Raw genomic sequence first — 25,576 nt, forward strand, 5'->3', positions numbered from 1 at the left:
TATGTACGAGAGAGAGGCAGAGAGAAGACGCAGGCAAGTCTATGTACTTGTGAGTGAGTGAGTGACGGGTTTTGAGGGAAGGGGGGCCGTGTGGCGGCCATCCTCTACCCTCCGCTCTTCGTCTTTTCACCTTTCGTGAATACACCAACATCACACACGCACGTGCGCATACGCTGGGTGTGTGCGGGTGTGTGTGTGTGATGTGTGTGAAAGGGGCGCAGATGCAAGGGACTGGAGCAGGGAAAAGATAGAATACGGTGGTACATAATAGCGTCCCCTCTTCACGAAGCTCTCTAAACAGAGCGCATCGCCCGCACAGCAGACGAGAGTGAGCGAGAAGAGACAAGATAAAAAGAAGAAGCATGGTAAACATCGAACATTGCGCACCGCCGCTACACGCAAACAGTTTCGCACAACCGCAGCCACCCGCCTCCTTCCAATAATCAGTGCTGCTCTAAGTGCTTTGCGCGCATAATACGTGCCTGTGTGCATGCACACCTAGCCAGCACGCGCACTCCCGCATCAACAAGCGCACACGCGCACACGCACACCCACAAAGGGTGCAACACGCCGGTGATGCAGTGAGCAGGGCAAAATCGCTGCAAGGAGGAGGTGGAGGCAGCGCGGCGGCGACGGTGTGCGCGTACGTGACACACCATGAAAATAAAATAAACACAAAGAGAAAAATCCGTGCATCATACTCAGGAAGATGCGCACGTCATTTCAGCAATGCGCGTGCGTGCGCACACAGCACGGCCTGTATCGCAAGCAGCGAGAGAGAGAGACGGAGACGGAGGGCAACTGACACACGTCTCGGGGGAGGGGGGGACTAGGTGGGAGTCGTGATGAGCCGAAAACAAGAACCGAGACGATGATGGGAGAGAAGGCGCGTAGGTGCGCGTCCATGCCTGCAAGTGGGGAGAAGGCGGGAGAGAGGAAGCGAACGAGCCAGAGAAGCCCAACGTGTGCCCCTCTGCTGGTCCTGGTGTGCGCCCTGTGCTGGAGCCAGTCCCCCTTTCATCCACTCGCGCGTTTCGACCATATTGTTACCAAAGTGAAAATTCGAAACGAGAGAACGAAGGACAAGAGACACGCACGCACACGGCACACCATTCCGCCCTCGCCCCTCCCCGGTCACATGCACACACGTGCCGGCGCACCCTTTGCCTAGAACTCAAGAACCGGCCAATGACGCAACTATGAGTAACTCTTTCTTTCGCCGGCATGCCCGCCTCACTCTCCTCCTCTCACTCCTCCGCACGCTGGCCAGCGCTGAGTTCTGCCACAACGGGGCCAGCCGAAGACCCGCTGCGCCCCGCCCCCACCCGTAGCCCAGGAGGGAGCCGGGCAGAAGCTGCACGTGTGGAAGAGGGAGAGGGAGAGAGGGCGGAGCAACCCTGGCGAGTCGCGTCACATGGCGCGTGCGCCACCGCAGGTGACCAGAGAGACAAACATCTGCAAAGGACGGGGTAGCATCATGTAGTCACTCACCAATGCTGATGCTGCTGCGGAGCCGAAATTCCTGAGGGTCTTCCTCCTCCCTTACTTTGCACATCATCGGTTCAAGAGGGAAGCATCGCTTGCCAAAGCGTCTTACATCCACGAACACGTGCACAGACGCACAAATATGTACACTACACCGCTGCTAGGCTGGAAAACAGTGGCACAGAAACCCACAGACAGGTATCCCGCACGTATGCTTAAGGTGTCTCCGTCACCTCGCTGGCATGGCCTGGAAGACAGGACGTGTATGTATTTCGATATGGGGGTGTACAGAGCTGGTCAGTATCCGTCAACTATTTTCATTGTTTGTCGCCCCCTCCCCTAAAAAATGGTGAAGGGTTGATGTACAGCAGCCGACCTCGTTACTCTTGGTGTTCTTCGGTCCCCAACTCACTCTCCACCTCACCCCCCCCGTGCCCCAGCCGCCATCATCTTCTCTCGACGAAGCCTCGTCCTTCTTCCTTCGCCTTACTCGACCGAATCGACGCATGCGCAGTGGCGGCGAAGACGCCCGTAAGTCAACACTGACTTGAACGCGTGCCCTCGCGTGCCATTTGAGATTCGACTTCGGTGCGTCGGTGTCGCTGCCGCGGCCATCATCCTCTGCGCGTGTGAAATGTGGCGCTGTGGCAACGCGACAAGGACGGCATGCGAGAGCAAGGGAGAAAGCAAGAGCGGGAGGGGCGAACGGCTAGCGGGGAGACAAGGGAAAAGCACAAAGACACGAGCGAAACAGAAACGGCATCGAGAGAGGGGCGGGAGCGGGGCGCGTGCTCGGTGGGGGAGGGGTGCGGAACATTGCCTCAACGATGGTACACAACACACATGAAACTTTAGAGAGAAGAAAGCAAAAAGAAGGAGAGGAAAAAGCCGCTCGCCATCTCTGACGGAGTCGGTGTCTGTTCGTGTGGGCGAGCATGTGTGATGCGGAGACTAGGGTGAGAGGAAGAGTGGCGAGGAAGCAGGTCTAGCCGGCTGTCGGGATGGGTGCATCACTGTCCCCCACTATCCATCATCGCCATCAGCCGTCTTCCCCGTATGACCTCTCTCCCTTGCACCGTCTACCATTACTGCCATCTTGAAGTCCTCCTCTCTCTCTCTCGCTGTGTGCGTCATGGTAAGGCTCGCACCCATACGGAATAGATAGAAGAGAGCGAATGGAAAAGCATGAGCAGAGCGGAACAGAGACGGTAAGGCACGATCCGGCGAATTATTCTTAGACAGCGCGTGCGTGCGTACATGGGTGTGCGCATCGATGCCTGCTTCGTTAGAAGTTGAAGAAAGAGCAGCAGGCGCGTGAGAAAAAAGGGGAGAAGGCAGCTGCTCACCAGACGCGACACTGTTGCCACGTCGGCGAGTTACACCTTCACGCACACAGGTACATAACAAACTTTGAAGCAGAAGCATGCGAGAAAAAGTTTGTACGTGGCTCCGCCCTTGCGCGGCTCAGCAGTGAGAGAGAGGGTTGGCAAGAGAGAGCCACCAGAGACTCGATGCGCAACATATGCGCTGCACGCAAAGCTAGCAGGCCCATGAAGTGCGTCACTCAGTCACACGGGAAAAGAGGAACAAGAGGAGCGCAGCAGGAGCACAGAAAAAAAAAACGCATCATGAAAAAGACCGAGATGATCGAGAGCCGCGCATACACATGCAAGCAGCGCCCTGCCACCACTTCTCGGTGTCCCACTTCACATTTTCATACCGGACACCGTCTCTTCCTCGCTCCCCCGTGCTCCTCTTCTCCCAGTGCGCGCGGCTCGTCATCTCAGTCTTCACAAGAGAAAGATATGGATCGCGTCAACCAGAACACCACCCCCATGCACAGGCACGCACGTATGTACATCCGGATACCATAGATAGAGAAGGAGAGCCGACGACGGGCGTCAGATGAGCAGCTACGCCACGCACCCATCCTCAAAACTAAGAAGTAAAACAAGGTGCATATAGAGGAAGATGAATGCCGACCGTGACGCGTGCGTGCGAGGCTGAGCGCACAGCGTTACATCACCCCCTTCACGGAAAGAGGAAGGGGGGCTCCGTTGCTCCCCATCAGCACTCTATCGGCCTCTGGTTGAAGCCTCTCTGGCCAAGTTGCTATACTCTCAGCTCACTCACCTCCACAACCACTATAAGCGCTGCTGCTGCTGCCTCATCGCTACAGAATCTTCTCCATCCCCATCCCTCACACCTCCCTCACACCCGCCTTACGTCGTGTGCGCAGAAGCAGGGGTTTGTGGGCGCGTGTTTAGAGGAGGAGAGAGGCGTGCCGCAGCAAGGCGAGAGACGCCTCCCAGCGTACGCGGGCGATGAGAGAGAATGCACAGGCACGCACGAAGTGGAGGCGAGCAACGAAGGCAGAAAAAGAGACGGATGAGCCGGTGGGAGGGAGAGGTGGGGGTCGCGGACGGGGCGAGAGCTCATCCATCATAGCGGCGAATACAAGCCACCCCCGCCCCATCCCACCCGACGCCACACGCGCACCCATCCTGTGCGAGGAGGGGGGAAGGAGAGCGCGAGGCTCACCCGCTCATGCACGCGATTATGAACACAAACACGCAGAGACACCCCACACACGGAAGCGGAGACAACCAGGCACGAGACGCTCATACTTCACTGCCTCGGTATTCGCTGCGACACCACACGCCTTGTGGTGCTCATCCTATCCTTACCGGGACGTAGCATGTGGAAGTCGGCGGCCGCCCGCCCTTACGCGCACTGCGCAATGCGCCCCGTCATATCGTAAGGGTTGTGCCGGTACTTGGATGGCTGGCCCTGGCTGCACGTAGCCGAGAAACGGCAGTCGCAGTACTGGTTGTCGTGCGCGTTGCTCGGGGCGTAAAGACTGACGTTCGACGACTCGTTACGGTACATATGGTACACTGGCTGCTGCACCGGCTGCGTGGGGTAGCCGTACTCGGCACGGTCGTACTCGCTGTAGCAAGGTTCGTACAGCGTCGCGCTGTACGGGGATTGGTACATCTCGCTACGCGTGTTGTGCTTCGGCAGGGATACCATAACGGTTCGACGGCGCTGGCGCAATGTTGGCGACGTCGGGGTCGCCGGCTCGGAAAGCCCCTGGGACTCGGACGTGACGCTGCGGGTACCGGAGTTGATGGACGGCGTGTGAGACTCCGACACGGCGACCCCCTCCTGCGCGCGTAAGCCGTCGAGGCGCTGCAGTCCAGTAGCCTTGAGCAGCTCCACGTTCTTCGACTCGGTCTGCAGCTCGTGCTCGCCGTGTGCAAAGGCGCAGCGGCCAGCGTACGGGCATGCCTCGCCCTTGCAGAAGAACTGGCACAAGCTCGTCTTATACTTGGACGGCTTCACCTCCGCATGCTTGTTGGCCTTCGGCATCTTTTCCGCGCAGAAAAAGAGGGCGTGTGTGTGTGTGTGTGTGTCTGCTGGTGCAGAGCCCAACGAGAGGGAGAGAGGGAAGAGAACGCCTGTCGAGTTGGAGGAGGTACAGGACAGCGTGTCTGCCTGCGATCGCGTAAGCCCGAAAGCGGAGCTTAATACTGTGTGTGTGTGTGTATATGGATGTGGAGCCGATGGCGCACGCACACGCACACGCGGGCGGCTTTGTTTTAAAAACGAAAAATGAAAAGGAAAGATGTGTTAGCGACGAGAGAAAAGAAGTGAGATCGCTGAGGCGGGCGCGAAGCAGCTGAGGCGGGGCGCGTGTGTGTGTGTGTGTGTGTGTTTGTGGGTGGGTGTGGGTGTGGCAGGGGGGAGGGAGGCGTGGCGAGTTGAAAGGTAGAGAAAAAGTAGGACATGGTAATGAGCAGGTGTGCGGGGCTGTCAGTGTGCGCGCGGACTCAGACGGAGGAGGTGGCGGAGTCCAGCATCGAAGGAAGAGGAGGAGGCTCCAGGGATGTGGCGGCGCCGATATCTGGAGTACGAAAACGACGTCAGCAGCGGCGCGATTGCAGGCTGCTGCGAGAGAGGCGTGAAGCGACACGCTCCTTCCGGCAACCACCAGATGCTGCACTGCGTCCCACCTTCACCCGGCTTCTACCACTGAGTGATGTCGCATCGACAGCGTGCGCGGGAGGCCTCTGCAGCTGTGACGAAGGAAACAAAACAAAGCCGGACTCCATGTGGAGAGCGCGCCCTCCCCTCCAGCGGACCTGTTCGCTCTGTGGCCGCTTTCTTCGTTCTGTCTTGTTAATTAGCGTCTACGTCGCATATATCACGAGAGAAGTCTTCGCCTGGAACCGCATCGTCTGATAGCTGAGGAGACAGCAGCAGCGCAGCATCAGCCCAACCGCTAACCTCCGTCTCTCTCACGCGCACACGCGCATACGCTTCTTCACTTATGTAAAGACAAAGCGTGTGCGAGCGTTATGTGTGTGGAGAGGGGGAGGGGGGTTTGGCTAATGTGTGAGAGTCTGAGCAGCCCATCCGTGCAAGGGAACGTCGTAGGGAAAGCAGAAGCGCTGCATGTGTCCAAATTTATTTCCCGTCTTCTCCCCCTCCCGCTTCGCTTGCAACGACGTATGTCTTTTTTCTAGCGTCGTCTGTCGTCTGTCGTCTGTGCGCATGCCCAACACGACAACCCTCTCCCGTGTTCGTTGGCCCATTGCCGCACCCCCATGGCGTGCGCACACCCACACGGCGCGACAGCGTATTGAAGCTGCAGAGCTACAGTAAGATGGTGGCACCAGGAGGGCTGCGCAGCAAGGCTCTGGCAAAGAAAAATGGGAAACGAAACAGGGAGGCCAAGAAGCCGGACGCAGCTGAAATCACGGAGAAACAGAAGGCCGGGAGAGAGGGACGTGCAGGCGAACACACAGGCAGAGAGAGACAGACACGTCAACATGCGCCTCACCCTCAGTAGGGGGAGGGGAAGGGGGGCAACGCATGTGTGGCTTCGCGTGCGTGAGAGTTCTTCTCGTCTCCTGACGGCATCCTTTCGGCTTCATCCTTTTCTGCGTCGCTGTCTCCTCTACCAATGCGGGAGAACAGCCTCGGCAACGCAACAGAGAAAACGAAAGCCGCACACGCGGGTGAAGTAAACGAAAGAGAAAAAGCGCCACAAGCGACGATGCGAAAAGGTTTGTTGAATAGACGAACAGAGAAGAAACGAAAAGGCAACACACACACGCACACACAACGAGGGAGGAGGTGGGTGTGGGGTCGTGGGGGTGGATGGGGAGAGAGAAGGGAAAAAATGACGAAGAGACAAGGAGCAAAGAGAAACATGGATTTAAAGCCGAAAAAGACGGTCGCAGCGATAAGGAGAAGGGAAGGGCTGCAGGAATCTGTGCGCAGGCATCGCTGAGGTGCCGAGGCTCATCTTTCCTTGCGCCTGGTGTTTGTTTAACTCAGGGAATGAGGAGAGAAGGAAAGAGAAGGTGGGGAAGGAGAGCGCTGTGTGCCACGCCCTTCCGCCTGCAGATTGCTCAATCCCAGTGAGAGAACTTTTTTTAAGCCGTTGTTGATAGGGAGTGGCGGGGTGTTGGTACAGAAGGTCTGCGTGTTTACATGCGTTCTCGCTGTCCCCCCCCCTCCTCCTCCCTCCCTTCCCTTATCCTGATCACCTCTCCATTCCATTCTCTGCACCATGACTCACCAACTGGGCAACCCCCGCATGCTGCGTGAAGATTGCAAAAGAAGGTCTTCTGCGCAACAGCGCGAGAAGGGTGCATGCATGCACACGCATACATACATCTGGGTTGATGTGCAGTCGCAACGGTACACGAATAAACTCGAGAAAGACGAAGTGAGAAAAAGGGCGACCGAGCAAGAGGATCCCTCGATGATCGGAGAGATCGCCCCACCCGCCCATCACGCGCAACCGCGCCGACACGGTCTTTAGAGGAGCCAACTCCGAAGAGGAGCGACGAAAAGAGAGACGAGAAAGGAAAAGAAAACGAGAGTTCAGCGGTCTGCATGTCTCCGTGCGTGTGGAGTAGCGCGCACACACACACACGTGTGTGTGGGGGGAGGGAGGGGGGCAAAGGGGGCAGTTGATCGGCTCGTTTTCTGCCTTTGAGTTCGCTTCTGCAGCCTTCTGCAAGACGCATGGCGGGGAAGGGGAGGCATCAACGCCGGGCGCTTTTTTGTGTCCGTCAGTGTGCCTTGACTCCCCTTTTCACCCGCGTGTTTAGTGAAAGGGCACATACAAGCATGTGCTTGCGGGTTTGTCGCTGATCCACGCACGTTGCCAGCACGAGACACGCGTGCGCAATGAGCCCGGAGATGGACACATCATTACCGCGGCGACGGCGACGACGCCGCGCGGCGTCGATGCACACGCGGCGGCTTTTACAAAGAGAAGGGAAAAAATGCACAAGAAAATGGCACAGCGTTAGAGCACCAAACTCGGCCGGCTCTCTTCCCCGTCGCTGCCCTCTCCCTCCACTCCATATCCCCTTCCCCCCTCCTCCCACCCCCTCTCTCCTTTCCTTTTGCCCTCTTGCCCCTTCCGCTGTTACTCTAAGACACCATTAGGCAGACGCGGTAAGCCGGCATCTGTTATCAGATGATGGAGACGTGGGAGTATCTGCCTGGGTGCACGTCCGCGACTGTGAGGATCAAGGTCCTTACACGTGTACACGTACACACGGTGCACAGAGTCATCAGCGTTAGCCGGGTCAACCACCGCACACGAGCATGTGTGCATGCTTCTCTGAGCGCGTTCTCTGTATGCGAGTGCGTACCTGCGCACGAGAGTCTCTACCGAGCTTGACACTCCTTTTCTCCACCCATCCCCACCGCTGATGATGCAGGGGGAGGGGAGGGGGCAGCAGATACGGCGGAGGAATGACGGAAAGGCGTGGGGGAGGGGGAGGGGGGTGCGAGTGCGCTGAGGCAACAAAGAAAAGCGTGCGCCATGCGCCCACACGCAAAGAGAGACGGACTGGCATACGGTCGCACACGCAGACATGCACAGCTCAGATGTCAACGGGAAATACAACGAAGAACGCGCACACATACACGCACGTGCCTACACATAGGATAAAAGCACGCAGTACATGCGTGTGTGCAATGAACGTGAGGAGGCTCACTTAGAGAAGGGCACTGTCTGCGGGTATGTGGGGAAGGAGGGAGGGAGGAGGAGAGGAGAGACGGGGATACGCAGGGCAACTGTATGTCGTGAGCATCAGTGCGTGTGTGTGTGTGTATGTTCACATGCATGTGGACGCTCTGCACCATCGTCTTTCGTCTTCTGCCCCTTCAACACCGTCGCGGAAGCAAACGTCAGTGGGCCAGAGAAGGTGCCGCATCACCTCACCTCCCGCCGTCTGTCCATCCCTACCCCTCTCCCTACCTCCCTGCCTCGTCAGGCATGCATGCATGCCTACACTGAGGCGCGCGCCACAATGCACACAAACGAACGAATAAAAAGAAACGAAGGGGAGAAAGGGGGGAAGCGAAGAGGCGGACAAGAAATCCGCAACAAGCAAGCGCGTGCACCTTACCCACGCACGCACGCACGCGCGTCCCTGTAATGTTCTCGCTGCGCCGCAGCGCCAACGGCACATTAGCCGCGCAGACACACGCCTGTGTGACGACGTTGGCATGTCTGTGTTAGTCAGGCGTCACCTCCTTCCGCTCGCTGATGTTCGCTCTCAGAGCGTCGATGCACGCGTGTGTGGTAGAAAAAGGCCGAGTACGTGGAAAAGGGGAAGCGTAACTCAGTCACACAGGCACGCAAGCAGACGCATCACATCGAACGCACCAGACACACAGACACACCTCGCCTTCACTCGTTACCGGCGCAAGGCAAGTCTTTTGTTATTCGTTGTCTCTGGTGTTCTGTAGGGCACACGGAGAGGTCAGAGATAGCAAGACAGACAGACAGAGAGACGCCGCCCTCGCAGTGGACGCGCCTGCGCCTACGCGTATACCCACGCGCCTCTCTTGCGCGCCGTGCGTCCTGCTACCTCAAGAGAGGGGTACCACGCAACTCCACGAAGGAGACGCGCTGTTGTGCCGCTTAGCATCGACACCCCGTTGTCGTCGTGCTCGTAGACGTCATGGACATCGTCGTCAGTGACACCACCGGCACGGGCGCCGCGAGCTTCACAGGGTGGGGGCACAGCGAGATGTACATAGGCTCACCAAACGATGTCATTGCTGCGGTGGACGAGGTGTGCGCGGCGTTGACGGCATCCGCCTCGGAGCCGCTGGTGGCCAGACCGTGCGTCAGCGGGGGCAGAGGCCCTGCGGCATTGCGCGTCAGCAGGGGTGGGAGAAAGAACTGCCCGCATATGCAGTGGGCATTGTCGAGGCAGTAGCACTGGCGCGGGCGGTCGGCGGCCGCCTTCAACGGCGCAACTCGCAGCAAGCGACGAATTCCAGACTCCGGCAACTCACCCTCGCTCTTCTCCGATACGTTGGAAGAGACGTGCGGCTCTGTGTTGCTGCCGTCCGTGGAGGACAACCCAACATCCAAGAACTCCAAGAATGAGTGAAGCTTCAGCGGCACATCGGAGAAGTCCTCGCAGTCCTCATCGACCATATAGTGACGCGTTGTGAAGGCCATGTCGCCAGCGCAGAGAGGGAGGGGCGAGAGAGCGCTGCCGAAGCGACAGAGGTGGCTCGCACAGAGGGGTGGGGAGGGCAGGAGGAGGACCCACAAGCGTCCGGAGAGACGGGCAGGCGGAAGAAGGGTGCGAAAAGTATGTGACCGAGCAAGCGATACGGCAACGCACTGGCGAGAGAAAGAGCGGGGGGTGGCAGCAGAGGTGCGCAGAAAGTGGTGATGGTGCGGCGGCTGCCGGTCTACGCATGTATTCACTTTGCGCCAACGTGGACGGATGTATATGCGCGTGTGCACGTCGTTGCTGCAGTCGACCCGCGTGCTCTCTGCCTCTCCCGCGTGTTCTTGACGCAGTGAGCGAAAGGAGGAGGGACTCGCTATGCGTGTGTGTGCGTGTGTCCGTCTCTGCGTTGGCGTGCCCTGTCGAGGAGGAGGGGACGACCGGTACGGTTGCTGGAGTGAGGAAAATAAGGTAATGCGTGTGTGGGCTTGGACTGGCGTAGGAGAGGGAATGTCAGGCGGTGCGTGGGGAGGGCGAACTTCTGCGTGCGCCTGTCGTTGAAGAGGTGAAGTTGGATACATACACAGAGAGAGAGGCAGAGAGAGCCTCAGGAGACATGGGTGCACATCTTTGAACACACATGTGCCTAACAGAATTCCTGACCTGCCTCTATGCTTGTGGGCGCGCGAGCGTCGCCTCGCTCCGTGAAGGCTGTGAGCGCGTGGATTTCCTTTTCGTTTTGTGCATCCGTGTGGGGCAGGCGTGAAATCAACAGGGGCGTAGACTACCGTTTATGCATCGACCTCCACCATCATCACTGACGTCGATTACGCGAGCTGGAACTAGGGCACTAGCTCAGTGGGCCACAGCAGCAGCGGCAAGCGACAGGGAGCGCAATGCCGCCGTACACAGCTGGAGGCGACGAAAGCAGCGTAGCACACTTTCTTCGCACAAGACGTCTCTGTGATGTAGATAGAGAGAGGCGGACAAGCATACGCATACAGGGATGAGTAGGGAGCAAGGCGAGGGGAGGGGGTGGGGTCGCACACATACACACTTGTACGTACACCCACATAGATGCACACATACACATACATGTACGCTCACCATCCAACAAAAGAGGTGAGAAAAGGCACTCGACAGCAACACTGGGGAAGGGAAAGAAAGGGTTTGACAGGCGAAGATGCCGAAGCACACAAACCTAGAGCAGAGGTCCGGGGGTGGGGACTCGTGCACTTGGACTGCCACGGCGTCAGCAACAACAAGCACACCAACTATACCAGAGCACCGGCTGTGTAACGGACGCGCGGAGGAAAGCGAGAGAGGAGAAAGCGCACGCGAAGCGGCAGCCATACACTGACATATATGCCCCTACACGTGCATGCAAGGGTGCAGCCACGTCTGCAAGGCCGGCAAAGGTGTGGACGTGGACAGAGATGTCAGAGCCAGACGCCGGCAAAGAAATAGAGCGATTGTGAAGGAGAGCAGCGGCGCCGTTCCGCGTGACCAGTCCGGCGCTCTGCCACTCACCTCCTCGCCACTCTCGCCCCAACGCCTCCACACGACGCCGCACACACGCAGTGAGCAGCCGCCAGCGGACTCACAGTCGTCCTTCCGTCCTCCCCCCGCCTCTTGCGCTCTCTGGGATCGCGAGCACGGCGAAGAGGCATGGAAGTACGGATATGAGCAAGTCAGCGCGTCCAGCTGTCGTTACCGCTGGCTTCGTTGGTAGCAGGCAGTCTTGTTGCATGCGGGTACGTGAACAGCTGTGACGGTATGGATGTGCGCAGGCGTGCACGCATCAGCCACTCTCTATGCACAAGGTGCAATGGACGCGTCAGTGGGCCACACCGCTCTTTTCGTGTCGTCTTCGTTGGTTTTTCGTTGCTTACATCCATCGCTGACCACCGCAGTGTTGGAGGTGCAGCACAGCACAGCACGGAACGGAACGGAACGGCACACGCACACAGGCCTCAGATGCAATACTCCGCTTCTTCTTCGGTCACTTCCTCCAGCACCGAGCGCTTCTTGCGACCAGGGACGAAGCGCACATCGATGCCGAGGCTGCCGTCACTGCAAGGTGTTTTGAGGCTATCCTGGGTTCGGCCGAGCGCCGGCACGGCCGTTACAGTGGTAGCGGGCCATTTCTCCTCGCTCTGGGGCAGCGCAGCACGACCTGTCGTAGTCGCAGCGGCACCTTGGCCACGACGCCGGCCTGGGGTCACCGCCACAGCCGCCCCTGAGCCACCAGAGGGGATGTACACAAACGTGTTCTTCTCGGCGCAGTAGAGCAGCACTGCACCGGAGTCCGCCTCTGCCGCGCACGAACTCTTGAACTGGTTCTTCGTGACGGGAGCGCGGCGCTGCGGTTGCGAGGGGTTGCCACCCGCCCCCCGTGACACCTGGCACACCGCCGCGGTCGGTCTGCGCTTCGCTTCCGTCGATGATGACCCCGGCGCTGGCAAGGACGCGTTGGCTTCGGTGCTCTGTATTTCCATGTCCACGAGGACTGGGTTGCTTTTCAGTGCAACCATAACAGAGCGGCCGCTCTGCAGATGATACGTTTCCGCTACTGTTTCCGAGGTCTTCGCCGCGGTGGGTGTTGCCCCGGGAGTAGAGGCGGCGGTTTTGTCAGCCGCCGCTACGCCCGCAGCGGCGGTGGTCGGTGTATCGTCGGCTAATGCCGACGCCGGCTCGGCCGCCATGCCATCCTCGCGACCCGTCTGCAGCCAGCGCTCCACCGCGCCTGTCCAGTCAAAGTCTCCTTCCACGCCGAAGTCGTCCTCGCTACTGCTGGCGCTGCACTGGCGCATGAGCTGGTCAAGTGGGATGGTTGTGTACGAAGAGCCGCCGATGCCGAGGCCTGACAAGATAGCGTTGTAGTCTCCTGTACTGCTGCCGTGCTCTTCAGTGGACGAGGTGGTAGCGCCGGAGTTGCCGGCCAGAGACGAGGTAACGGGGTTCATGCTCCCCTCCGCTGGGCCCCACAGCCTGTCACCGATCACCTTGCTGCTTCGGCTGCCGCTGCCGCTCTGGCCATGGCTCGTACTGCTTAGTGGGATATGCCCAACAGTCGCCGGCGCTGACGTCGCTGCCACGAAGTCTGGCGGAAGAAATTGTGCTGCAGCCGCGCTGTTGCTGCCCGCCGCCGTCGGCGTGGGCTGCGGGCTACGAAGACCGCTGTCGCTACTGCCTGGCATTGACGCCGTTGAGCGATGTGGTGAGGAGGCTGCGGCAACACCGCCAAAGGCCGCGAAGCTCTGAGGGTCTGAGTGTGGGTAGTTCATGACGGTGCTCGGCACCATGCAGACACCCGAGCCTGAAGGGTGGGGAACTACAATCAGGCGAGGCTGCGCTGGCTGCTCAACGCTAGAGTTCGGTTGGTTGTTGCTCGCCAGTTCTGGAGAGGAGGTTAGGAGTACACCGGCTGCGGCCATGAGGTTGTAGAGGTACTGCGGCGTGGTCACGTTATCCGGCGCCGTCGCCGATGCGTTGGCTGGGTGCCGACCGGTGCTGTGTGCCATGGTGTTGCTACTCACCACGTGTCGCATAGGCTGACGCAGGCGGTGCTTCGCATCCTCTCTCGGCAGCGCGTCGGCAGCGGTGACGCCGTTGGCCCGTCTGGTCGAACTTGGCGGCGCAGAGGAGCTTGACGTGGTCGCTGGTGGCGGCGGCGGTGGCTGCATGATGTGCTGCAAGGTTGGGTACGACGTAGAGTCGTGCATTACGGGGGCCGCATTGATGGCGTGCTGATTATTAATGGCAGAGAACGGGTGGTGGCCCATCGCAGGGATGTAATAGGGCATCCCCGGCATCACCGCCGGCATGCCCGCGTACGCGAGGCCGCCGAAGTCACCGGAAAGGCTAAATGAAGGAGGCGTCGGTTGCGGGAGCGGCGGTGGGGGGACAGTGAGGCCATACGCGGTTGACGGCATCGCTCCATGCCCCAGCAGAGGCGGCGGGGGTAGCTGCTGACGGCGATTCGGCAAGGTGCGCCCTCGGGCGGGGGGAGCATCACCTCTGGCTGCGCTGCCGCTGCCGCTGACACTGGGGCTGCCGCCAGGAAAGCTGTGGGCATTTCCAATTGACGCCAAAGACGAGTCCAAACTGCCTTTCTTGGTCTTCCGCTTCGCTCCTGCGATGGTGGGCATGGAAGCGGATGGGTCGTGATGCAGCTCCTGTGCTGGTGCATCGTTGTGCTGCCCATCTCCCGAAGCGACTCTCGTATGAAAGTGCTCCGAGCGGGGCGAGTCGGATGTCAACAACGTGGAAGCCACAGCCGTCACCGCCTCTCCTGTCGCCGCTTCCGGCAGTGGGGTCGTGTCTTTCGGCTCCGGCCGCAGCTCATCCTCTCCGTGGGCGAAGGCGCACTTCTCACCAAACGGGCAGCCCTCTTCGCTGCGAAAGAACGTGCACATGGAGGTCTTATACTTGGAGGGCTTCACGATGTCATGGCGTCGGCTCTTGGTCATTGTGTCTGGCCGCGGTTGTGTGGCGTAGGAGACAGACAGACAGTGACGGAAGAGTGGAATGCCGGTGATAAGCTAGGCAAAGTATCTATGTCCCCTCCCCTACCCTCCCCTCCCTCCCCATACACACACACAGTGTACACCTATATACCCCTGTTACGTATATAGATGTCAAACGAGAGAGAGAGACCCGCTATAAACACCTGTATAGAGAAATAGACGTGGGTGTACGCTTGCGAGAGAGTGAGAGAAGAGACAACGCTCGGCACCAGACACGCGCAAAGCAGTGAAACCACAGAGAGGGAGGGAGGGAGGGAGGGAGGCGAAGAGGGGGGGCGAGGAAAGGCAGCAAAGAGAATAGCGCGCACGGGCACAGGCACTCTCACCCTCCGCCAAGACAAGGTGAACCACTTATGTAAGCGCCGACAAGCACAGATACACCGGGAATCTGCGGGCCAGAGTCCACAGCAACGGCGAGGGAGCGAAGCCGCGAAGTCCAAGAGAGCTCCGACAGGAGAGCGAAGAGAAGAGCACAGAAGCAAAAGGAAAAAGCAAGATAGACGGTGGGAGGGACTTTCGACTTACGTCGCCACCAGCCGCGTGTAATCAGGAGAACAACGGAAGCAAACCACTGGATGCCGCGTTTCGGTGCGAAGTCGTGGCACTCGTTCGGTCGTTCGGTCTCCCTCTCCAGCAAGAGAGCACAAAACAAAAGGAAAGAGAGAGACGGGAGAGCGTAATACAGCCGAAGTAGTGGAGGTGGCGCATGTACGTACCAATGTGTACGTGTACGTGTGTAGGCCCCGTACACGGACAATATGCCCACACACACGCACACGACAGACAGACACCGAACAACACACCCGCACAGCACGCGAAGAGAGGGAAGAGGATAGCACAAGAGTGTCTTTGACGAAAATGAGAAGGTGTCGGGTGCTCAATATGGATCAATATAGGCGCGCAGTCCGGATATGCTCAGCCGCTTCGGGCTGCAACGCGCACTGTGCAAGTGGTTTCGGCGTGTCACAGTGAGCACTAAGATATGCGGAGACGTATGGCTTGCGTCCCTTCACACAGCCACGTAGCACTTTGTTCAATGCTCCGCTGGTCCAACACCGTTCCGTGCTGCTGCGGATGCCAAAGCTGTATCTCCACCACCGCTGTTCTCTTCGGTCTACTATGTTTCCCCGTTCCCGTCCTTCTCACCTAATACAACGTAGAATCTGTTCCACCAAGCTTGGAGGAGAGACGGAGGGAGGGGCACTGATAGCGTGTATGGATGGGAGTGCGCGTGTGCGTGTGGGTGTGTTCAAGAGTGCAGTTGGAGGTTGAAGAGGTGAGAGGAAACCATGAGACAAGAGCGCAAAGACGTCTCGCAGAAGATGAAGAATGCGGTGGACGCGCGCACGCACACACCTGCTCCTTGTATGGAAGAATAGTGCGGCCGTTGAGCCTGCCTACTCCCCCTCCCTGGAGAGTCACCTGAGCGTTGTGGGGGTGTTTTTTTGTGTGTGTGTGAAGTTGGCTCGCCCGCTAAGCGCCGGTGATAGCACATGAAAAGAAATGTTTACACTGGAAAGCACATCCTCCCTCCTCCCACCCCTTGCCGCTAATCCAGCTTGTCTGCTGCCCACGCATGCGGACCCACACTGAGTCACGCTCAGCGGCGGTGATTGGCGCCAGTCGTCAAGCTGCGCGTGGAGATAGGGAAAGAAATTCCCTCTCCTGCACACTCTTGATACCTCGCCGGAATGGGCGAAGTCGGTACAAGGCTTTACTTTTACTTGTGTTCCTGCTTGTGTACACTGTCTCGGTTCTGATACGAGTATGTGTGCATGGATCGATACTAACTCAGCAGTCCGGGTGTTCTGTTGCCTCCACGTTGATATGCCAGCTCCCGGCACGGTACCCCCGGTGCAGCTTGGGTGCTGCTGAGAGGGAAGGAGGGGTGGGGAGGTGGCCTGAAGCAGGCCTGTGAGGTGCTCCTTTGGTGCACGCAAACTCGCACACACACACTATGAAAAAGGAAGACATAGACGGCGACACGCGCCACACACACACACGGACGCACACAGACGGAGACAGACACAGGCAGCGAGCGAGCGAGGGAGGGGGGGGGACATCATAGAAGGAAAGGAAAGAGAGAGGCGAGTCGAGTATCAACGCATCGGGGAGTGGGGGAGGTGAAGTGAGCACGACGAGGAGGTGGTGGAAACGCCTCGTCTCGCTCCTTTTCACCTTCCCACGCGGTGATTGCCATACAAAATTATAAACGAATTCCCCAACGCAGCAAGCACACACGCACAGCAATACCATCGAAAATGGAACGGGAATCAGCTCAAGAGCACGCCGGCACACAGAACGACAGTCCAGCGAGAATGAACGGCGAACATCATCATGAAGACCAGCAAGGGTGGCCCCGCTAGAAGCACTCGAACAGGACGAAAGCACCACAGAGAGAGAGAGGGGGGTGGAGACGCACACGCCTCCGCACATGTGCCTCCGGGCACGTTCTCCGTCCATTTCTCTACACATGCACGCAACCACAAGAGACAGGGAGAGGGTGGGAGACACGAGAACACTGTTACGTTGACCGTTTAGTCTCCGGCGGTATTCTTTTCTTTGGTTGTTCGTTTTTACGTCGTGTGCAGAGACTTCTATCAGGGCTTGCAGGCTCGCTCTCTCGGCTTACTTGAGATCCACGATCATGATGGTCATGTTGTCCGTGCCCTCCGCCACGGCCGGGCCGCCCTCCGGCGAGCTCGGCGCGAGGCATCGGTTGCACACATCCTTACAGATGTCAATGTTCGACATGCCGTTCGCTTTCTTGTCGTTAACGAGCTCGATGAGCTCCTCGCTGCTCAGTACATCGAAGATGCCGTCGCAGGCGATGGCCACGTACGAGTCCCCGGCGCTCCGCCTTGTCGTGATCACGCCGGGCACTGGCACCACCAGCTGCTGCGTCACCTCCCGCTTGGTGTCCCTCTTGTACACAAAGTCGCCCATGGCGCGGCTCATGGCCAGCTGCCCGTTCACGCGGTTGTCCTGCACAAATCCGCCGGCCGCCTCGATGCGCTCCCTTTCGGCCGTCACATCCGGTTTGTGGTCGTGCGACAGGTCAAAGGCGCCGCCGTTGCGGCACAGCACCGCACGTGAATCGCCAACCCACGCGCACGTAATCTCCTCCGGGGAAACGTACACGGTGACAGCCGTGCTGCCAGAGCCGCCCTCGCCGAGCGCACCCTTCAGCTGCCTATCGACGTCAAGGAAGGCCTTCTCGAAGTCGATGGTGTGGTGGTGGTTGCCCGCCGGCGTAGCGTACTTCTCCACGGTGCTGGAGAAAATCTGGCTGCACAGGCTGGCGCTCTGCACACCGGAATGGCCGTCGAAGACGCCGAAATAGCCCTCCTTGCTATCCGCGCCGCCGGACAGGAACTTTACATTCACCAGGTGCGCATCTTCCATCTGTGCGCGCCAGCCCTGCATGTTGCCAACCGCGACGTCAAAGTTGGGGTTATCGGTGTGCGTCTCGCTATGTAAGTCCGTCACGGGCTTGCTACCGAACGGACGCTGCGCTGAAAGGAGTTCCGCCAGCAGCTGCTGCAGCTGCATACTCTTTTGGCGGTTGATTAGCGCGTTCTCCAGCTCGTTAGTCGAGCGCTGCTTCGCGAAGTCGGCGTGCTTCTTGCGCTGGCCCTCGCGAACCTTCCCCTCCTTTAGCATCCTTTCCGTCCGCTCCATGCCACTGTGCCGCGTCGTGTTGGAGAGTTCAGACAGGAACTGCTCGAAATCGTCGTCCTCCGCCTGCTTCTTCATCTTGACAATGACGCCCTTGTTGCCATTTCCGTGCTTGCTGCCGCTGCCATTGGAATTACTATTCCTTCGCTTCACGGGCATCTTCATTACTATGCGCTTTTCCTTGATATCCGCCTGAATGTGTGCGTGGGTGCGTATGTGCGTGTGTGTGTGTGCGTATCTACGCACATGTGTGGCGTGTGCCCGCGTGAATCGGTGCAAGCAAAGGTCAAACCGCTCGCTCGTGCATCGTTGGGGGAGGAGGAGGGAAAGGCAACAGAGAAGTGAGGCGCAGATGGGCATTTCTCGTGCCGTGTCTGTCCCCACATACTACAGCGCATGCACGGGAACTGAGCACCACCGCAGCAGCGAGGCGCACTTGATGAGAGGGACCATAACAGGCGTCAACGCGGCAGGGGAGCAGTGGGCTTTCCCCTCATTCAACGCGTTTCCATTCTCCGCCATACAGAGCATGGGCTCAACGCCACTCCACACCACCACTCGCCAGCCTGCTACAGAAGGCCCCGTCGCCTCGTGCGAAGCATGCCGCTCACACACGCGTCGCCGCCATGCAGCCGTCCCAGCCAGCTGAGAGCACGGCCTCTGCCTCACACTCTACGCACCACCGCGCCGCGGGTCGCCTCGCAGCCGCTCCCATCATCCCGGTCGCCACCCGGTGCATCCCCCTCGGCGTGGCGCGCAGGCTCCCCCATCCCGTAGGCAGTGAGGGCCGGGTGGGGTGCGCTCGAGTGGGGTTGGCGCTGTGCCCGTCATGCGGGCGCACCAACGCGTGCACCGTTGCAGGGCGCCCCGATGCCGCACCATCCAGCGCCTGACTGCCGGCATATCGGCGGCGGCGCATCGCTGTGGCCTCCGCACGTGCTAGGCACATGCGCCTGCCACCGGCCACAAGCGGTTCCGGCACTGGCAGGATGGGGGCGTACGGGAGACCCTGGGATGCCGTGCACCGAGAAGTGTGAGTGTTTACCCCCCTCCCGCCACAATCAGTTGAGGAGAGCTAGTCCATAAAAAAACATTGTGGAAGCAGCATAACCAAAATGGCTGCAGCAGAGAAGTGAATGATGTCGACAGATAAGTGTGATGCGCTCCGATACACGCTACCAACTCCGCCTATACGGACGACTTGCCGATTCCCACGGAGGCGTACATCCATCTGCCACCCCTCCACTCGCGCCCTCTACATACCCCGAGCGCTGGCACAGAAATCCATGCGAATTCTGTTGTTTGCAAGGCATCATCGGGCAACACATCACGCACGAATAGGTAGACGTGCGCATCCTCCCCCTCCCCCTCCCTTTCTTTTCCGTCACTCAAGCGGTCCCTGTCGCGGTGGGTCATCAAACGATGGGGTGGGGTGGGTGGAGCAACAGCGAACCGCGCACCACGACGTCGTTCCTCGAGACGCAGCAGGAGTGGAAAAGCATCATGGAGGCAAAGAGGGGATAGGGACGTGGTGATGCGTGCCACCGGAATGATGGAGTTGGCGAAGGTACTCTCCATCGCATTTCTTTTCAATCCGCTCTGCCTCCTCCCCTCCCTTCGGCCCCCGCGTTCATTCTTGTTGAAGGCGTGCAGCAACAACAAACGAAAATGCGCAAGATAAATCAGGCAACGATGAGCGCGACAGCACCGACCGTGGCGCACGCAGCGGCGAGTGCGCGCGTGAAGGAATGGGCGACTGCTTACCAGGTGTGTACGCGCATGTGTACGCGTGTGTTTGGGTTGGTCGCGTGAGTGAGCGTCTTTGCTGTTGATACCCGTCTACGAGTGGAGACGGTAACAAGGACGAGGCGAGCTGGACATGCTCGGTGGGGCTGTGGGGGATGGGTGGAGCGGTGCGTGCGTCGAGGAGAAGGGAGAGCGGGAAAAACTGTGAGCGCGTCGACGGTGAAGATAGAGACAGGCACGCAGACATGAAGGCGCAATGAATGAACAGCGCAGAGTCCTTCGTGTGTGCGTGTGTGTGTGTGCCCATGTGCGCTGAAGGCCACATTCAACCGCCCGCAGGCACGCCCGCATTGAGCCTTGGACAGTGTCCGTTACGTAAAAGGGCACACTCCGTAGACGCAGTCGCTCCCCATCCATCTCCCTATTCCCCTCCTCCCTGCCGCATTATTTCAGGTGCGGCGGAAGCACAGGTGAAGTCGCATCGGAAGAGAATGGGGGAGGGAGAGCCCTACTGGCGTTGAAGGAGAGGCTCCACGGTGGCAGGCGGTGGGGTACGCGCATGTGCACCGAAAGAACGAAACGAATCGCGGCACAAAGTGGTGCGGTGATGAGAGCACAAGCAACGGCAGAGACGCAAGCGCCGCGCCTACCATCCCCCTCGACTGTCTCTGCTGTTGCTTGTTAGGGCGCGCGACGCACCTGCGTGAGGTAGCGAGTCCATCACGCAGAGAGATGGAGAGATGGTGAGGGGAGGGGGGAAGATAACAGCGATCACGAGAGAGAGACGAGAGACGAGAAATGAGAGGCAGATCATCATCTATAAGCAAAAACGCAGCAATACACACACCAGCTCACCCACTTCGGGCACACAACAACACCTGTGCGGGAGGGGGAGGGCGCCGTTCGGGCACCGAAAGGAAGAAAAACACACAGACAGAGAACGAGAAGGCAGGCATCCACACACATGCGCGCGCCGGATATCACGCAAGGCAGCACCGCAACAGAACGCTGAGGGAGGTCCCCCACCCCACCTCACACACACACACACAACACAACGAGAGCACCACGGGGCACAGACAGAAACAGACAGGCGAACAACAAAAGCGGGGAGAAGGCAGCTACACAAACAACGCCTTCATCACGCTGCATTAAATGTGTGACACGAGGTGACAGATTACACAGGCACATGCACAACGAGCAGGTCGACCAGCACGCACGCAAAACGGGAGGGGGTGGAGGTAGGGAGGCAGAAGATAGTAATAGGTGTTACGAAAACAAAGGGGTGGAAGCCGAGACGTGCAGGCTGTATGGTGTTTTCTCCTTTCGTCTCTCGTTCCACGGGAAGAGGGGGGAGGGGAGAGGGGGGAGGGGGGAGAGGGGGAAGGGGGGAGGTAGTCGCCGTTTGCCTCCCATCTCTATTCGGCTGGAGGAAGAGCAGATGCGCGGCTGCGCTCTGAGGAGGTGAGCGTCCTTGTCGCTGTAGCAGTAATGCTCTGCTGCGGCTGCGGCTTTGGCTTGCTGTTCTGAGAGCATTGAGTGTGTTGCTGTTTCTGTGGGGACTGCGGGGCCGACATCGGCTGAGCAACTTCACGGTCCTTCTGTACCTGAAGGTCTGATGTGTACAGGGGTCTCAGGAAAGGATGCTGCAGCGCGTCACGGCAGCTCATCCGCTCCTCCGGTTGATATCGTAAAAAGCGCGAGATGAAGTCGTGGAACTCGCGGTATGCCTTCTCGTCGTGGCCGGGAGTGTTGAGCCGCCGGCCGCGCGGCCCGCCGGCGGTGACGCCGATGACGCTCTCGAGCGTGCGCCGCTCTGGAATGGGCTCCTTCAGCTGGAACCCAGACGTGGCGTTGCCGTAGTAGAACCGATTTGCCTTGGGCGACCCTGCCACCATTGCCGCCGGCATCGGCCCGAGGGTGGCTTCGATCTTTGCCAGCTGTGCCGCCTCCGTGCGGCCGTCAAACAGAGGGACGCCAGTGTGCATCTCCACCAGCACGCACGCCAGCGACCAGCGATCGATCGGTGTGCCGTAATCGAGAAACAGTATCACCTCTGGGCTGCGGTAGAAGCGGCTTTGTATGTAGCGGTGGAAACGCTTGGCGGTGTAGCAGGCGGAGCCGAAGTCAATCAGGCGGATCCCGCTTCTGTTTTGATTGCGCAGCAGTATGTTCTCCGGCTTCAGGTCGCAGTGGATTATCGGGTGCGGCTTCTGCAACTCAAGCTGCAGCAGCGTGTGCGTCAGCTGGTAGGCAAACTTGCGCACCAAGTCCAGACTCACGCCGTTGAACCGGGTGCACTTGATGAGCTGGTACAGGTTGAAGCTCAGCAGTTCAAACACCAGTACAAGGTGGCCCTGCCACTCAAACACCTTTAGCAGTCGCACCACGAGGTGGTTTAGTGCTGGGTTCTCGTTAAGGCGCAACAAGATGTCAAGCTCCAGCTTCGCCTGGCTCCGAAAGCTCGATCCGCGACGCGTGATCTTCATCGCCACTGCCTCGGACCGCTTCTGGTCAAAGCCGCGGATGACGGTGCCGAAACTGCCCTTGCCCAACACCTCCTGCGCAATGTACCGCTGGAAGATCACCTCCCCTGGCAGGAACAAATAGTGACCATCTTTGTCATCGTAGCCGCTGTTGTACTTCGGTCCCGGCGACTCGAGGCGCCGCTGCTCGCAGTACCGCGCGTTCACCATCTTGTACAGGTCCAGCAGGTGTACGCTGAGGGCGATGGCTGGGCGGGCGTAGGGATCGGCTCCGTCAGAGGTACTCGCACCCGGGCCGTTGGTATCACCCCCCTTCGCGACAGCACCCGAGGAAGATGCAGTCGCTGCCGCCACCGCGGCGCTAGACTTGGTGGAGTGGGATAGGGGCAGCTGTGGGTGCGACGGTGGCTGCGTGGTGCCGGCTACTGTGGACGCGGCTGGCTCGGGATGAGATGGCAGCCTGCCGTTACTAAAACTCGTTCTGCCGTGCGTCGTTGCGGATGCCAGAGGGTGGCTCTTGGCAGCGGTGGTGGTGCTCGCGTCTTTGGGAGGTGCAGACGTCGGTGCCGGCGGCCCAGTCGAGTGGGGAGACGCAGACGAAGATGACGCACCTGCCTCTACGGTGGGGTGCACATGGTTGAGTCGGCCCTCAGCTGACGCACACACAGCTGGATGATCACAGCCATCTGCGCCCGTGGACGCCACTGCCGCAGCTGGCCGCGCTACCGGATCTGCATGCACGACAGGGGGGTTATGCGTCAAGGACACTGACGGGCCTTCGCCCGCGGTGCGGGGGGACAGATGCGACGATGAAAGGCGAGGCCGGGCTGCAGTCGAGGCTGAGTTGGGGGAGCTGCTGCTGCTACTTCTTGTGGGGGCGGGTGCCGCGTTCACCGCTCGAGTCTCTCGCGGCTCTGTGGTAGGCTCCCCAGCGGCGCTCGGCTCCGAGTAGCCGCCGTGAACGGCATCAGAGGAGTGCCAGTTGACGCCTATGTGGGCAGCGTTACCGTAGTGGAGGTAGTGGTGGTGATTGCTATCCACTTGCGTGGGTTCTCCCTCCACCTCATACGGCGCATGGGTCTCCCCCTCCAGTGCCGCGCACCTGCCGCGGTGGTGATGCACCACCCGCTCCGGGCTCACCCGCGACAACGTTGTCTTCGAAGAGTCAGCCATTGCTGATCGCCCCCCTTCGCGGCCAGAGCGAGGGAGAAACGGAGCAGCGGATCCAGAGATGCTGAGGAAGGGAGAGAAAGGCGACGTGAGAGTCAAACAGCAGTAAGTAGCGAAAGGAAATACGGAGGAGCGACACGCACGCAGGCCAGCATGACCCGACTCGCCAGCGCCCTGCACAACACAAAGCGAAACGAAAGAGGAATGGCGACGGAATTCGGTGTCCTAGACCGAGATGCACACACACACACACGCACACACAGAGAAAGAGAGACTATCACTGACGCTTGCACAGCGTTGACCCGTCCCCTTTGGTGCCACTTTCTCCGCTACAGTGTGTGTGTGTCTGTGGTGAATAAGTCGGTCAATGTTGGGCGTCACACAGGGCAGCACCGGCACACAAGGACAAGCCCGGCCTCCACTAAACCAGCACACGCGCGCACGCAGAACACAGGTCGAGAGCCGGACAACGAAACGGAAGCGCAGAGGGCGACACAGGCCACGAAAACAGGTGGTTCGCTACGGAGAATGAAAGACACAAAAAGAGGGTGGGAGAGGGCAAGCACACCCTCGCACGAGCTACGGGCGCACGCGTAGCAGCGCAAGGGACGACGTCACGAGAGAGGAGAGAGCGGCAGGAGAGAGAGAGCAATTAAATAATAATAATAAAATCAGGGGTCGACACGAGATACACGAAGTTGGAGAGAGCGGGGGGGCTCGCGACAGCGGTCGGCGCGCACCGCACGCCCCAAAAAAGGCGTACGCGGGCCGACAATCGTTGAAAAGCCGTTCAGAGGGAGTGAGGTGGCGGAGATTCACGCACGCTCGAAATGGCGCACACGCACCGGCATGCACATACACATGTACGCCTCAACAGACAAGCCCACACACAACAGTGAAAACCGAAGAAAAGCAAGTCGACAGAGCGGAGAGGGAGGGAGAGCGCACAGAGGCACAGCGGGGCGCACGCGCCAACAACGACGACAATAACCAGAAAGAAACGTAAAATCGAATAGCAGAGAGGCAGAGAGGGATCCTGTGTGTGTATGTGAGAGAGAGAGAGACGGGGGAAGGCGCTCACAACCAAGATAACGGCAGTCAGGGGCGGTGTAGAGAGAGGGGGAGGGGGAGGGGAGGAGAGAACACGAATCTATGCGGTTGCTTCTCTGTTTGCAAAGAAGCACACCGGAGGGAGGGAGGCAGGCAGAACAGAACAAGGAAAAGCGTCGCAGAGGTTAGCGCGCGGTCGTCGTCGCTCTGGTTTGACAGGGAGCGAGGGGAAGCGCGAGAATCGTGCCGCGCTCCTGAGAGACCCCCTTCTCCTTCGGATGTGCGTGGGCGTGATGCAGGTTTGTGGCTCGGCAAAGTCCTGCGGGACGAGAGGGGGAAGACTTGTTTTACCTTGCCAGTCGAGAGAGAGGTGGAATTAAAAGGGTGGAGGCTGATGGCAGCCGGAAGTCCGATATGACGCTTTTTGTACGCGGAATTTGGCAACCCGCGGGGTCCACGCAATGCAGGGGCGGGGGAGGGAGAGAGAATAACACACAACGTGCACACCAATAAAGCAGCGACCGCTGTTCAAGGGAGGCGGGGCGGGGCGGAGGGATGAGATAGGCGGAGGCGGAAGGGTGATGGGGTCTGCCTCAGCTCCGGGGTAGCAGCGATCGATCCTTTGCAGCTGCCCTGCCGAGTGTACAGGCGTTAGTGTGGAGCAGCGGGGAGGGGGAGGAGCGTGAGTCTGGGTGGATGCTGTGTGTGTGTGTGTTTGATGGGGAAGCGAAAGAAAACACGAGACAGGCAGAGAGAGAAATCACCGCCCAAAGACGTGTGACTCGGTCTCTCTCTCTCTTTCTGTGAAGATATATCTGTACAGATAGATAGAAATAGGTAGATAAATATTTATAAAGATATATGTATATATATATATATACAGATATATATATGTGTGTGTACTCACGCCTCCAGGCAGCCTCCCAAC

General features: G+C 59.2%; 5 protein-coding genes across 5 annotated transcripts; all 5 read right to left on the reverse strand.

Annotated features, from left to right (window-relative positions):
• Nucleotides 1-4,209: 4,209 nt before the first annotated feature.
• Nucleotides 4,210-4,857, reverse strand: LMXM_15_0140 (conserved hypothetical protein; the record flags this gene model as incomplete). The annotated part of the gene is made up of 1 exon (XM_003873489.1): nt 4,210-4,857. One exon carries the CDS (start codon nt 4,855-4,857, stop codon nt 4,210-4,212), a length of 648 nt encoding a protein of 215 aa, XP_003873538.1.
• A 4,588-nt stretch (nt 4,858-9,445) lies between these two features.
• Nucleotides 9,446-9,994, reverse strand: LMXM_15_0150 (hypothetical protein, unknown function; the record flags this gene model as incomplete). The annotated part of the gene is made up of 1 exon (XM_003873490.1): nt 9,446-9,994. The coding sequence occupies one exon, from the start codon at nt 9,992-9,994 to the stop codon at nt 9,446-9,448; it is 549 nt and encodes a 182-aa protein (XP_003873539.1).
• Nucleotides 9,995-11,965: 1,971 nt separating this feature from the next.
• On the reverse strand, nt 11,966-14,464 carry LMXM_15_0160 (conserved hypothetical protein; the record flags this gene model as incomplete). The annotated part of the gene is made up of 1 exon (XM_003873491.1): nt 11,966-14,464. One exon carries the CDS (start codon nt 14,462-14,464, stop codon nt 11,966-11,968), a length of 2,499 nt encoding a protein of 832 aa, XP_003873540.1.
• Nucleotides 14,465-17,149: 2,685 nt separating this feature from the next.
• LMXM_15_0170 (putative protein phosphatase 2C) lies at nt 17,150-18,364 on the reverse strand (the record flags this gene model as incomplete). The annotated part of the gene is made up of 1 exon (XM_003873492.1): nt 17,150-18,364. One exon carries the CDS (start codon nt 18,362-18,364, stop codon nt 17,150-17,152), a length of 1,215 nt encoding a protein of 404 aa, XP_003873541.1.
• A 2,996-nt stretch (nt 18,365-21,360) lies between these two features.
• LMXM_15_0180 (putative protein kinase) lies at nt 21,361-23,601 on the reverse strand (the record flags this gene model as incomplete). Its single annotated transcript, XM_003873493.1, has 1 exon — nt 21,361-23,601. One exon carries the CDS (start codon nt 23,599-23,601, stop codon nt 21,361-21,363), a length of 2,241 nt encoding a protein of 746 aa, XP_003873542.1.
• Between the last annotated feature and the right edge of the window lie 1,975 nt (nt 23,602-25,576).

The sequence above is a fragment of the Leishmania mexicana genome, chromosome 15 (genome assembly GCF_000234665.1).
Source record: "Leishmania mexicana MHOM/GT/2001/U1103 complete genome, chromosome 15".
In the NCBI taxonomy this organism is placed as follows: domain Eukaryota; phylum Euglenozoa; class Kinetoplastea; order Trypanosomatida; family Trypanosomatidae; genus Leishmania; species Leishmania mexicana.